The sequence below is a fragment of the Mercenaria mercenaria genome, unplaced genomic scaffold (assembly GCF_021730395.1).
Source record: "Mercenaria mercenaria strain notata unplaced genomic scaffold, MADL_Memer_1 contig_4496, whole genome shotgun sequence".
NCBI lineage: Eukaryota > Metazoa > Mollusca > Bivalvia > Venerida > Veneridae > Mercenaria > Mercenaria mercenaria.
Genome location: NW_026462727.1, coordinates 33,085 through 47,034, shown reverse-complemented (window position 1 = coordinate 47,034; position 13,950 = coordinate 33,085). Strand labels below are relative to the sequence as shown.

Here is a 13,950-nt window from a genome sequence, read left to right as displayed (position 1 = left end):
TCTTAGTTTTGGCCGGCTCCATCCCCTATTTTTAAAGTAATGTTATAGTCCCTGAAATAGTTTTTAAAAATGCAGATTTCCACCTATTATGTGCCTAGCACAATAAGTATTTAATGTAAATTCATGAAACCTTGCTTGAGTATTTATCATGATGTGACCTTTCACACTTGGCATTCGTCTGGAGAATCTTTGCGCTTATTACAGAGTTATGGCATTTGAAATAGCCAAATTAGTGGATTTTCGTTTGTGATGCTCTAAGCTCAAAAATATATGACCTAGAATAATTATAAATGTTTGTTTAGGCTAAACCCCATTAACACAGCAAACATTATTGAATTATTGTCCTTTATTCGTGACAAATGTACCAATGGGGGCACACACTGTGTCCTTAAGATACATTCAAGTTTTATATCTTTAATTTCTTTGAAAGCCCTTATGCAAATTATAATTCCTCAAGGGTTTGCTCTATTTACGCGTTGATAACCTTCAAAATGTTACGATCATTTAATGTTTTTGAGGAAGGAGCTGCATTGTGAGACTTGGTCTGTACTAATGTTTACTTATCCTTTTCCTTGGTAGATAACGAGATAATGAAAACAAAACCGAAAAGTTTTTAACTGATTTTTAATACGGGAACTCTATCTACAGACTACATATAAGGCAATTAAAAGTAAAATAAAGTCTGAAAAGAAATATGAGCAGGTTCTAGAAACTATGATATAAGCAAGATTAAAATTATGGTAAAACATTTAAAGCAACAACGGAAACCGCAATCTTTCAGTATAAATATTTAATAATTCCAACTAATATCTTTTTGTCCAAAGTTAAATAGTCCAGGACCAACTTATGTGACTTCTGCAACATGTAAGTGGAACGTATAGAACACCTTTTCTGGAAGTGTTATAATGTTACAATTGTGTGGAATAGATTAAAAAAATGTCATACAGAAATTTTGATATTTTACAAAAGAGTTTAAAAATATATTTAATAAATTTCATGATTTATTTCATGAAATATTTTCTCCACAGACATAAGATTTCCGTTTTCGAGCAGTTTTATTATATCTAAAAATTATCTTTCTTGTTAATGTAGTTTGAAAACATATTATTTCTAACGTAAGTTATATTTTCTTGTTTATTGCATTTATTCAAACAAATTTCACAGCTTAAAATACTTACATCAGTACCCTTCGTCTGGCATTTTTCATAGAAAAATTGTTCAGCATGCTGCTGTTATTCTCATGGATATTGTTGAAATGAAAATAAAAAGCTGAAGCTGTGTTCCTTAAATAGATCAATGTCAACGCTTTTGAATTTTATATTTAGATACATAGGTCACGGGCTTTGTTTCCATTGTAACCATGGTAACATCAATTCAATTCAAGAAACCATAATTTTTTACTGAAATTTGGCATTTTAGATCTTAGTTTTAGTATGTAAGTAACAAATTATCAACGGAAACTGAAAAATAGGTGCTACAAATCAAACTGCTAGTTTTTTTTTATTTGAAAATGGCCGTAACAAGTAACCATTTACCCAACTATATTCCAAATAACATTGGTTACCATCATCCTTTTTCTTACATTCCGCATATCATTTCAATATAACTACATAAAAGAAGCAAAAGATGGACTATTATTCAGAGCAAAAGACTCATAAAAATATTTCAGCAAATAATGGTTATTTGAAAATAGTTCAAATAAAGAAAATGCACAGAATTACGTACTTTCAAAATAAAAGCTATTAATTTTGCGCGGTAACTGACACGTAACGTTATGACGTCAATGACGTCATTTTAAGTCAACATAGTTTTGAAGCGTTTCTGCGGCAGTTTATTCATTATTTCTGCATTATTAAACCATGAAGCATCAGATCAAAGACTGGTTCATAATTTGTTTTGAGAAGAATGGACATACAAACACATTTAGTTTGTCGTAAACGTCGTCGTAAATCGTCACGTTAGCTTCCGGTTGGACATGCGCACATACAAATATTAAGGTAACCTACCTCCTTAAAGAGACACACGGTATTAACGATCAAAATATGAGGATATATAGGCGCAATTAGAATGATTTTTTATTGTCTGACCTTTTTTTTTATTCTGCGTTAATCTTACATTGTTTCCTTTCCATTACGTCTATCATGCAAAAAAAAATCACACGTTTTTGACTAATAAAACAACTTCTAAATCCATATAGACTGCAAAAGAATTGGAAGTTTGAAAACTGTTTGTTTATTGATTGACAGATCAGTGGAATTGTATAAGTAATTAAAACTTTAATAATGTTTACATTCAAGTACTTTAAAGACGCCGCAAAGATATATACCATTAATTGTAGTCTTGCAACTTTATTAAAATATTTGTTATTCACTAATTTTCATTCTTTAAATCTAACACAGTGGTTTCTTTGGTGATAGTCGCCTGAGCATGCGTAGCTCGTGCTATAATTCATGTCGTTCAAAATACGCACTTACAAAATTTAAATACTATTATTTGTTCAAATCGATAACAAACTCACAGTTTTTATGTCCCGTGCATATAGCAATTGAACAGTCATTCCGTTTTGTCCGTCCATCCGTACGGTTAACCAGACTTTACCATTTTGCCTACAACCCTCATTAATGGATAGATTAGATCTAAGTCACACTCAACCATCCTTATGGCAAGAACTACAAACTGATCTATATATAGATGACCTTGAACCTTATATGACCTTCACCTTTAAAATTAAAACATTTAAAAACAACATTTATAGTCATTTAGCCCGCATGATAGACTTGACTTAATTAATAATCACACTCATTAAAATGTGTGGCAATTCCTATACACTGACCTAAGTAAAATAACCTACAGACCACATTAATGACCCAGTTTTGCTTATACTCACCCTGAACAAACCTTGTGGCAAAACCTACAAACTGACCTTAATATAAATAACCATAACCTACCTATAAAACATTTAGGAGCAATATTTTTGGTCCTACAGCCTACATGAATAACCCACTTCAGTTCAAACTGACACTCAACAAACCTTGAGGCAGGACCCATAAACTGACCTGTACGCAGCCCCTTGTTTCCAGAATGTCATGACATTTATCAAGTTAAAGTTCTACATGTATTCATTAAACGGAACTTTTATTTTTCTTAAAAGTAGACATTTCTTAAATGTTTTAAATTTGTTGAAAAATAATAAAGCAAAAATATCAAATACCACACAGTTATTACGGTATTGGCGAATCAACGAAATGATACTTGACCCGAAGATGCTCTAGGGTTCCACGGTTGACACTACAACGTGAACGTACTAAATAATGTCCTCATTATCTGCAAAGTACAAAACCGAAAACTAAATTCTCTTTTCGTTGGAAAAAAACTGGTCAATTCATTTATCCTTCAACAGTATAACGACTGAAACGGATATTCGATATTGATTTTGTTGAATACCACCGAATTACTATATTTCAGAATAAATAAGATCCGTTTCGCAAAAATACCTCTTTAATATATTGACTTATAACGCTTTTTTTGTTATGCATCAGGCAACTTGTTTTTGATGGATAGCTAGAGTTTTGGAAGTAAAAGAGTGTGTTTATGTTAGAAAAGAAAATAAATAAAAAGATAGAAAAATAGAAAAAAATGAATATATACATATATCTTTCGAAAGATTCTAAAGTTTTGTAAACCATCACATGTTATGTATTGATTTCATTCTAAGACTTGTTTAAATTTTTAAAAAAAAATCAAACATATTAATCAACAAAATCAGTCAGAATCTTCATCGTCCTCTTCTAAGAAATCTGATGCAAAATGCATAATCTGCCGCAGTGCGAGCAGTAATGGGATATTGATGATCGGATCAATTTCGATTTCTCCCTCGTAGTTCTTTAAGGGATGGATGTTGGATTCTGGAATAGCGAAAATTTCCGCTGCCCTTTTTACTGCCTTTTGAACTTTTGTGCTCTTAAAAATATTTTGAATATCCTCAAGAACCTTTTCACATAGGAGGTCCACTTTCGTGAGTATGAGTACTCTTGGTATGTCTAAAAATAGAAATAAAATTGTTTTAGATATGTTAAGCACAATAATGTGACTTAAAATACTTCCAATAGAATTCAATATTTCGAACATTATAAACTGTTCCCGCAACACTTCCTGTATACATATAATATCATGTATGTACATGTATATTTTTCAACGACAAAACTGAAATTTACTGTGACATCTACCCCCTACAACTGTGACCTAAAGATTGTATCTACCTTTGCATTATATGCTTTACACAATTCTTCTGTTCTAAACGGTAGTATTTCAATATGTGAAAAGCGTATTTACGTCTAATTGAAAAAAAGCAATATGTTTCCTAGGAAATGAAATATCATGCCATGCATTGCATTCTAATGGCGAAAAATATTCTATAAATTATTTGACATATAGCATTCATCGTCGTACATTCACTTACTGCGCACTTTTATTTCGTCTTGCAAACATTGGATTTTTCTCTTCAGATCATTCGATATTGATCCTGAACCAAGTGCCGCGGCATCAATTACAAAGATTACACAATGTATCTTCTCCTTTGCCTGTGGGCAGGGGTTATAGGCTTGATCTTCAGGAGTCAACGGATGTCGTGGATTGAACTGAAAGTTTCGTTTTAAAGTGTTTAGTCTCAATTTTAGTTTTCTATTCAATTATATGTTTACCTTCCTTTCGAGTAAATATAATGACAATGAAGGTAATTAATACAGATTAACTTGTTGGAATAGTGTAAGCCTATGAAATAAAAATTTGTTTACTTTCAACAATTTTGTTGAGAATAAATATAAAACAATTGATGGTGTTCCGTATAGCTAAAGCGTGACACAGGCCGTTTACTCAATTAAAAGACCCATTTTAAAAATTCTAAGGGTTTATATTTCCCTATTTCTTGTTGAGGACCTGTGTGACTTATTGGTTATGGTCATTTCAAAGTAAACACTCGCTCCTAACGATTCGGGTTCGAGTCTTCATGTGTACATGAAGACTCCAGTTGGCCAACGACAGATCGTTGGTTGTACCCAGGTACTTTCCAATACCCGAATCGGTGCCCGATGGTGCATCTGTGGTCTTCCTCCACCATCAAAAGCTGGAAAAATTGCCATAAAACCCAAGTTATGTCGGTTTGACTCTTACAAAACAAAAATAATGCTTGTTTGGTTAAAATCAAATTTTATAAAAAATCAAAATGTTAAGACATTACCACGCCGATTTGACAGTGGCAAATGATTATTTGGTATTTTTCTTTGGTATATCTTAAGTCCCGTTATTTCTCGAAATAGATATTTTAGTGCATAAAATTAATGTCCGGTCGTGTGTACATGACTGGAAACTTTAGAAGTTCTGTTCAACTGCGCAACAATAGATTGACTGCATACTACGAGGGTGGGATCAAAAGTAATGCAACCAATGGTGTTAAATGACAATTAAAAGTTGGATTAAGAAAATCTTTATTTCAAACCTTCAAAGTAATCTCCTTTGACAGATACACAACGTCTCAATCTTTTAATCCAATCTTTAAAACTTTCTGATAGTCTTTTTCAGGTATATCACTAAGGAGGTTAAATATGGCGGCCCCCAACTTTTGGCGGGATGTATATTTTCTGCCTGGAAGCTTTTTCTTGAGACGAGAGAAAAGGAAAATGTCACAGGGGGCTAGATCCGGAGAATAGGGTTGGTATTCTAGAACATATTCTCTCTGTTCATTCAAAAACGACGTCACAATCCCAGTCTTGTGACTCGAGGCGTTGTCACGTAACAATGGATGCATCGGATACCCGTTTTAGGTCGACGTTTCTGGAAATATACTCAGCGTCACTGAAATGTTACCTACCTAATGGTCCTTATATTTTAAAAATCGAATTGGACTGTGTTAAAAGCTATCACGACTACATTTTAGACGCAACTGAGACGTAACTGGTGTTAAGATTCGTCAAAATCGGTTAACTCCATTTAAGGCACGGGCTGCACGTGCAAAAAGACGATTTTTTTCCAACAATGTCGACAAGTACGAAAATTCTATCGCAAATCATTCTTACCGTTGAAAGTAAGTCGACAGACTAAAAGGAATACGTTAAAAAAGACCCAGAATATCCTTGCTAAAAATGCCACGTTTAAGGCACGATCAACGTCATCAGGCCATTGGCATGGTTGACGCCGAACTTTCATGTCGTGAAATGTTACGTCGTATGTGCTGTTCTCACCTGACAGTCATGAAATGGGCTAAGAGACATGATCAGACAAGGTCTATGAGTAATAGACCGCGCAAAGGCCATGAAAAAGTGACGTCGATATTGTATAAAAAAATAATGAGGTATATATTAAGTGGTAACTTTGTAATGACGCCCAGTACACTTGCGAAGCTTTTTAAGAACTTACAAAATTTGGCATTCATTGGCTTGCCTTTAGGTACAGGAACCTAGATGGCGAGACCTTTAGTAGTGAAAAATATAGCATACATAACCTTTTTCACACTTGCATAGCAATGCAAGGCCTTTTGGCATATTTGGTGAGCCATACTCGGTTACTAATTTTTCGATGCGGTTCGAAGAAATGTATCCAAGACTCATCACCTGTTACTATATTCGTAAATGTTTTTTTGATCGTATCTTGGAAACCTTTTCCTGCACAAAATTTCCTAACCCATCTGAAAACTGTGGAAAAGAACATTTCATTACTACCATAAATAGCACATATGTCAGCATAAATGTCCTTTGAACCACTTCCGAGTGAAGCGCAAGTCTAAATGTAAGACCTAATTTCCTTCGCATTTTTTACACTTTTACCAACCATTTTGCCTAACCGCCTACGAGTAGGGTTTGTGCAAATGTGAATTGTGAGCGAGATATTGCAATGGTGTCTACATATCTGGTTTATACGTCGATTGAAAGCTATTATAACGGGGAACACGTGCAAGGTGTGAATTTTGTATTAGACAAGTATAGTAGTTTCAAAACAGACTTATGTTTATCTTTATTTTCACCGAGCCGATTTCTGTCAAGTACCGGTTGCTATTTGTTAATTTATGCAAACGAAAATGGATACCCAAAATTGATGACGTAGTTTACACTCGTAAACCTAAGAAAATGTCTTTCGTAAGTTTCTTGCAAATTTGTTGTGTTTTTACGAAAAAGTAATGGTATTTAAGATATAATTACTCTTCAATGGCTTCTTACCAATCTTGCATTATGATAGTTAACACCATTACGCATAATTTGATTTTTTATGCGAATGAAGTCATTATGCATCCATCCGAGTTATTACGAACTGTCATCGGAAAGACCCATTTTGACATTCATACAAAATACTAAACGGCGTTCTGCGGCTATGATTTTTCGAAGTACAAAGTGTCAACATAGACCAAATATATGCTGTTTCTGTACCATTTAGGGAGCTCAACAAATTGAATATGATCTCCTTTCAAAGGAAATTAATGATATTTCAGAATTATAATGGGACTTCAAGCAGCCACAAACACACATATATGAATCCTACGGGTACCATAGTAGTGGAATTGTTATACTGAAATGTTTGAGGTTGACTTTAAGAAAAATGAAAAAAATAAAAAATAAAACACCGGTATACTAGAATTGCATGTTTGTCTTAAAAACGATACTTACTTACCATGGCACTTTTATTCAACAGTTCAACACATTAAAACTTTATCATTTTTTAATGACAATATCACTTTTGAAATAATGTTCAAGTGCAAAAATTGCACAAAATGATGTTGAACATACTTTTGGCCAGGTTGACTGTCGATGGGTTGTTTTCGTAGATCGCTATTTACTAAACAAAAGAGGTTGGACAATGTTGTTCTTTCCTTAAAGAAATCTAGGTATAATCGTATAATCTGTTGTGAAAGAAATCATAAATAGGCTTTTGAGGCTCTAGGCGCATCATCAAGCTCTAGTTCTGACGCTTTCTTTTCTTCTTTTCTGTAAATTGATTAGTAGTTGGATTCACCGTTTTTTCTTCATTTTTTTTCTGTTTTTTTTTTTTAAATAGCAAGGTATATTTTAAGTAAAAAACCATATACAGTTATATTTGTCAACGCCTGAAATAGTTTCCAAGGCGTTATATTTTATAGGAAAATCAATTTGCTTGTGCGAAAGATTGTGCGTCGACATTTCAATAAAAAAAGAAGAAAACATGAATTTTTTCTAGCCACAGATATATACAATTTTGCAAATAGCGATCATTTTTCATGTAAAACGTGGCCCTAAATATTATTTTAATTTGGTGCTGAAAATGCTCCCGTTATCGTATTGCCCCATGCATTATCACATTATCATAATTGGCCCCGGAGCCATTATCGATAATGGCCCTGGTGTTAGCGAGGGAAATTAATGTCCGTAAACAGAAATAACGTCATTGTGTTCTATGGAGGTAAAACAGCATATATTTCAGTTCAAGTTTATCATCTTGAGCGTAATGTCGTGTACTCTTCGTGAAATAATTTATTTTCATCCTTAAATTATGCAATAAACAAGAAAATACAACTATCAAGGCATTTGATTTTATACGGTTTATAACCCCCTATACAAATAATATCGAAACTGAAAAGCTGAATCATTATGCCAGAAGATGGATGCTGGTACCTAAAAATGACTCAATTAACTTTTCTTAATATATTATAGGTAAACATGTAATAAACAGGTAAATACATGGGAGACATGCCTCTGAGTGATAATGGCCCTGGAATAAGAAAAAAGCCATCGGACTATGATCACCTTTGGGGCCATTATCACTCAAAGGCGCCACTCTTCCATTTATTAACCTATACATAACGACGAGGATAACATAATTTTCCATTCTGTCGGTATTTATACATGTAAGCACATATGTTTCATTTGATGTAACAACATACTTTGTAAGTATCCTTGACGTGCCCTTCGATTAGGTTCACTACATCACTGACATGGAAACCTTCATTTTCGCCATCTTCTACACCCATTGTGTCGCAAAGACGAAAGTTCCTAAGAAAACCTGCCCCTCTAAACCTTTTAAACTAAAAGAACAGAATTTCAATTTAAATTTATTGTTTTAACCAAAAATAAGTCTTAATAGATGTAATTCCTTAAGAATCACATACGACTGATTTTCTTTTCTTGCATACCACACGGGGATTCCGGATATTTTCTCCGGTGTTGGAAAACTCGATCTTACAAACCGTGATGTAAGATGACTCTCGTGCTGTATATGACGCGTTACGAACTATATATAGTGGTAGATTTACGTATGTAATAATCTATAGTTTATTTCATGAAACGGAATGAAAATCCATAACCTTGATAGTCCCTCTTTGTTCCTTATAGAAAATTTCTCGATTCAAAAGCGAAGGTTTAGTTAAAATACAAAATGTTATGCTGCAAGCGATAACCAAAACAGGAAGTAAACACTGTTATTTGTCTTTTAAACGTTGCGACGTGTATCCAGCTGACGGACGTTGATTTTCCGCGCTTTGTTTAAATATGCTGCTGTATGAAAATAGTTCTAAAAGAGTCGTTCGTTTGATTCTATATTTACTACGTTTTCTGGAATATGGTATGCAAGAAAAAGATTCTATCAATGGCTGTAAGTGCAGATGGGAATGTCGAGGCCGGATGTTTCCATCTGCACATGCTAACAGTGAAATAATCTTATTATGTTTAGTCCATACTGTTTTCCCATATCACATTGCACAAATTCCCAGAAGGAACGCTCTAAACAGGCAACCTGACAAATCTCAGGTTTTTACCAATATCTTTCTAATAATCTTAATAAGACTTTTGAATTTTCAACCTCATATAGAAAGTGTATTGCCAATAAAATCTAAAAAGTACATTGAAGTATAATTATGCAATCACATGATTTTATTTTTTGATTTTATGGTTAATAAAGTGAGTTAACTAAAAGTTGCTTTACACTTAATTTTTGCAATTTCTGCAAATTGACACCATTAAAAGCAACTATTTTGAAGCAGGGATGACTCGTCTAAGGACAGTTTTAGGATGATAACAATCAACATTTGTATATATTGTACAAGTTCACTGGGCTGCTTAGAAACACAACACTTTTTCTAAAAAAAAATTCTAGTAAGCAATTTGTATTAATATTTGTTTTCATATCAGAATAGATATATACACCTGTTGTGTACGACTTCTGAAGTGTAAACGGAATTAAACGTTAATAAACTTATAATAGTAACTTAGCTTTTGAAGTTGAACACGAAACAACAAAATTTGGAAAATTATTTTAATATATTCGTAATTTTAGACTCTTTTTCGAAACTGATAATAAAACAGCTTTAAGAAAAGCTCTTTGTTCAGGCAAGCATCTAAGTTCCCTTAAGTTACAAGAAGCATACTTTTATGCGAACTGGCTATTTTATTATTTTGCAAAATCCTAAGATAAATCAGGAGTTGTTTAGAGCTTTTTAGCAGCTGCATTTTTAATGAGGTTCAGTGTATTTTCCCAATATTAGATATATATCTATATCTAACTATGAGGACATGAAGATGCTAGCAAAGGTTACTCAGCCCATAGCCTCAACGAACGAAACATTTATTAAATGTTCACAAAGATGTAGATACTTACTATTCTAAAACATATAAATAAATGTCTTGCTTTCGCATAAAAATGAATTTTGTGGACGTTTTATAATTTGATTTGTAATAAAAAAAAAAACATTTTTAAACTTTATTTTCAGTATGCATTTAAAAAAGTGGAAAGTAGCCTTTTAATGACAAACATATTATGATTTTTTATTTACACATATAAGTTTGAATTTGCGTATGGTATTCATAATGTTATCGCTTCAATATTAATATAATTTTTGTGATCAATGGTCGAAAGTGATATACTTAGCCTCAATATTTAAACTTGCTTTTGGTTATAATGCGTATTTGATTAACTGCATTTTCAAATTTCATTTTTAATTAGACTTTTTCAGGGGTCACGTAAACAGAATTGGGCATGTACATATGTAGATTAAGTCTGAATAGTTGCTTTAAAAATAGTTTATATAAATTATCTTATTTCACTAGGGCGGTTAATTCTTATTAAAGGTATCGAATATACTACAATTCAATATTGCAAACAGTGATTTGAATTATCAATCATATAGAAACGTCGTTTGATAGAGAAAGTATGGCTACATATAAGTGTCAAATATTCTACATTCTATTTCTGAAAATAAAACGTTTACTGTTATCAATCAGCCTTCAGAAATACTTCGAGTGTCACATGATTATGGAAACATATGCAGACAGTTTGAGCACCGAGCATCGATGAAAGCTTCATATCGGTCTATTTCCTCTCGTCTTCATTGCTTTAATTACATTTGTCATCACCTCCTATTAACGACTGTATTCCACCTCTACCTATTGCGATACAAATGTTTGCGACTTTAAAAAAAATGAACTGTATGCCTATTTGCAACGGACATATTTTTAAAAGATTGTCCGTCTGTCCGGTCTTTTTGGATATGTGCACTCAGCTGGTGCTGCAATTACATTAATACTATTACATATACCTCTTTCACACATAAACGGGTAATATGTAATTAATGCCCGTCCTCCTCTGTTTTCTCTCTTTAATCTCAAGTCTGCTGGTGGCAAGTGATTCTGCCTTTGCGACATACTAGGGTCCATGTGTGTACTTTCGGTTTCTTATTCTGTATTTTGTTAGAGTATATGTCTGTAAAACCAACACGGGATACAGTACTTATAAGTTAACGATTCTGGATTAAGATTTTTAGTCAATTTCATTATATTTTTCAAGAACAACTTTCCAACATCGACCAACTTTAGCAGATCATTGTAAATTTTAATGTATTGTTTTAAAGTTTCTATGTATGTCGGCATTTTGTTTGACTAAAAGCAAGTATTTAAGATAAATAATCATATCTTTAAAAAAAAAAAGGCAAATGGCGTCCCGCTAGTGCCAAAGGCAGGAGAAGGGGGAGAGCTCGAGAGGTGGCTCCCCATCAATCCCTCACCCTGTTTCTCTTTTATCCCCTAAGAAAATTTTAAGATTTGGGATGCCAGTAAGTGTGTAAGCAGTTTCTGTTTAGACTTTCAGTCGATTTCATGATATTTTTCATGGATAACTGTCCAACATTTGGTTAATTTTAGCAGATTTCTATCAATGCATTTATATAGTTGATATGTATGTCGGCATTATTCAAGATAAATAAACATATCTGATAGTAATAACTAAATAACCAGAAGAAATTAGCTTTTTAAAAAAAACACAGTTGTTTCCCCTTTTTAAAACATACAGCATGTCTTTATTTTAACAATTATTATGGATTATAAAAGAAATCTATCTTTAAATCATACTGGATCATACTGGGTATGCACGCTTATATCAGAAAACAGCATGGTTTCAATTTGACATGCTATTAACTAGTTTCATGACTTGGTCCAGTTAATTCCCATGCAATCGTATGATAAGTCAACATTTTGTGGGCATTTTGAAAACATTACTTGTCTGTTTCATCTGTTACATCAACACATACTTTCATATGAGCCGAGTAGTCCTCTCAGCTCTCTCTTACACTATTTAATTCAGATCACTCACGTTCCTGAAATATGGAAGAAAGCAAATGTTTCTCCTCTTTTTAAATATTCCGACTCTTCATTAGTTAGTAACTATCATCCTGTTTCTCTTATAAGTAATGTCAATAAAGTATTTGAAAGAACTGCATTCAAACAGACTTTCAACTTTCTTCGGGAACACGATATTCTTACTCATTTACAATCCGGTTTTGATCCTTGTGAATCAACTTACATACATCATTTTTTTATTTGCAGAGGCTATTGACTCCGGTAAAGAGTTCAGACCTATATTTTTGACATACATAAGGTCTTCGATCGTATCTGGCACAAGTAAATATTTCAAACTGAATTTTGTAGGTACGTTCCAGACGTGTTTTTTTCTACGTTATCTTCTTAATTTAACAACAGAAAAGCAAAGAGTTGTTCCTCCTAGTTGCCAATCGTCTGAAAAATTCATTACAGCTGATGTTCCACAAGGGTCAATTCTCAAGCTTTTACTCTTTCTTATTCATATTAATGATATAGTAATAGATATCGAAGCAAATATTAGGCTCTTCGCTGATGAAACTAACATTTTTATTGTAGAAGAAGACCTAGTTTAAACTCGGATCTGCAGAAGATAACTTCATGCGCAGAAAAATGATCGGTAAAATTCAATCCTTAAAAAAATCCTTACTGATATCAGGCCTGAAAAAAAAAAAATCCTTCGTAAAACCCACAGAAATATCAATTCTCATCCAATCAGAATGCAAGGCGTATAAATAAATGAAGTCTATAATAATAAATACTTGGGTATCAATCAGACGTATGATCTGTGGTGGTCACAAAGAGTACATAAAAAGTAAAACTTGGTCAATAATTAATATTATGAAAAAAAAAATCAGCTTGATAGAAAATTACTTGAAGTTATCTATATATATTTTAGAGTATGGGGTGTTATTTGAAAGCTGCACACAAGCTTCAGCAAGTTAACAGGAAGCGGCAAAAATAATTATCAGAGCAACAAAACTTCTATCTATTGATAAACGCAAGACAGGGGTTGGCTTCGAATCCTTGGAGGAAAGGCGATGTTAGCACAAATTTATTCTCTTATTTGAAGTTAAAAACAACTTTGCCCCACAGTATCTTTGAGATCTTGTCTTGCGAGCATCGCATTCCTCTTACAATTAGAAAAGCAAACGACACACAAAACATTATTTTCCGTAAGGCCTTCGGCTTCACATGTATACACTCAGCATATCGTTCTGACATCGATAATGTTCCGTTTTTTTAAACAGAAATCGAATACAACCGGAAGTGTTAACTGGAAGTTATGAACAGGAGGCCATCATATTTGTTCTATCGTTGAAGAATCAACACATGTTCTGCAATTTTG

General features: G+C 33.1%; 1 protein-coding gene across 1 annotated transcript in view; it reads right to left on the bottom strand.

Moving 5' to 3' along the window:
• Window positions 1-616: 616 nt before the first annotated feature.
• The window catches only part of LOC128553920 (interferon-induced protein 44-like), a 38,185-nt gene continuing 24,851 nt past the window's right edge, over window positions 617-13,950 (bottom strand). Inside the window, exons 4-6 of the mRNA XM_053535118.1 lie at window positions 8,903-9,043; window positions 4,460-4,637; window positions 617-4,040 (exon numbers count right to left, since the gene is read on the bottom strand). Coding sequence (XP_053391093.1) covers window positions 3,763-4,040; window positions 4,460-4,637; window positions 8,903-9,043 — 597 coding nt within the window. The 3' untranslated portion in view covers window positions 617-3,762. The remainder of the gene's footprint in view (window positions 4,041-4,459; window positions 4,638-8,902; window positions 9,044-13,950) is intronic.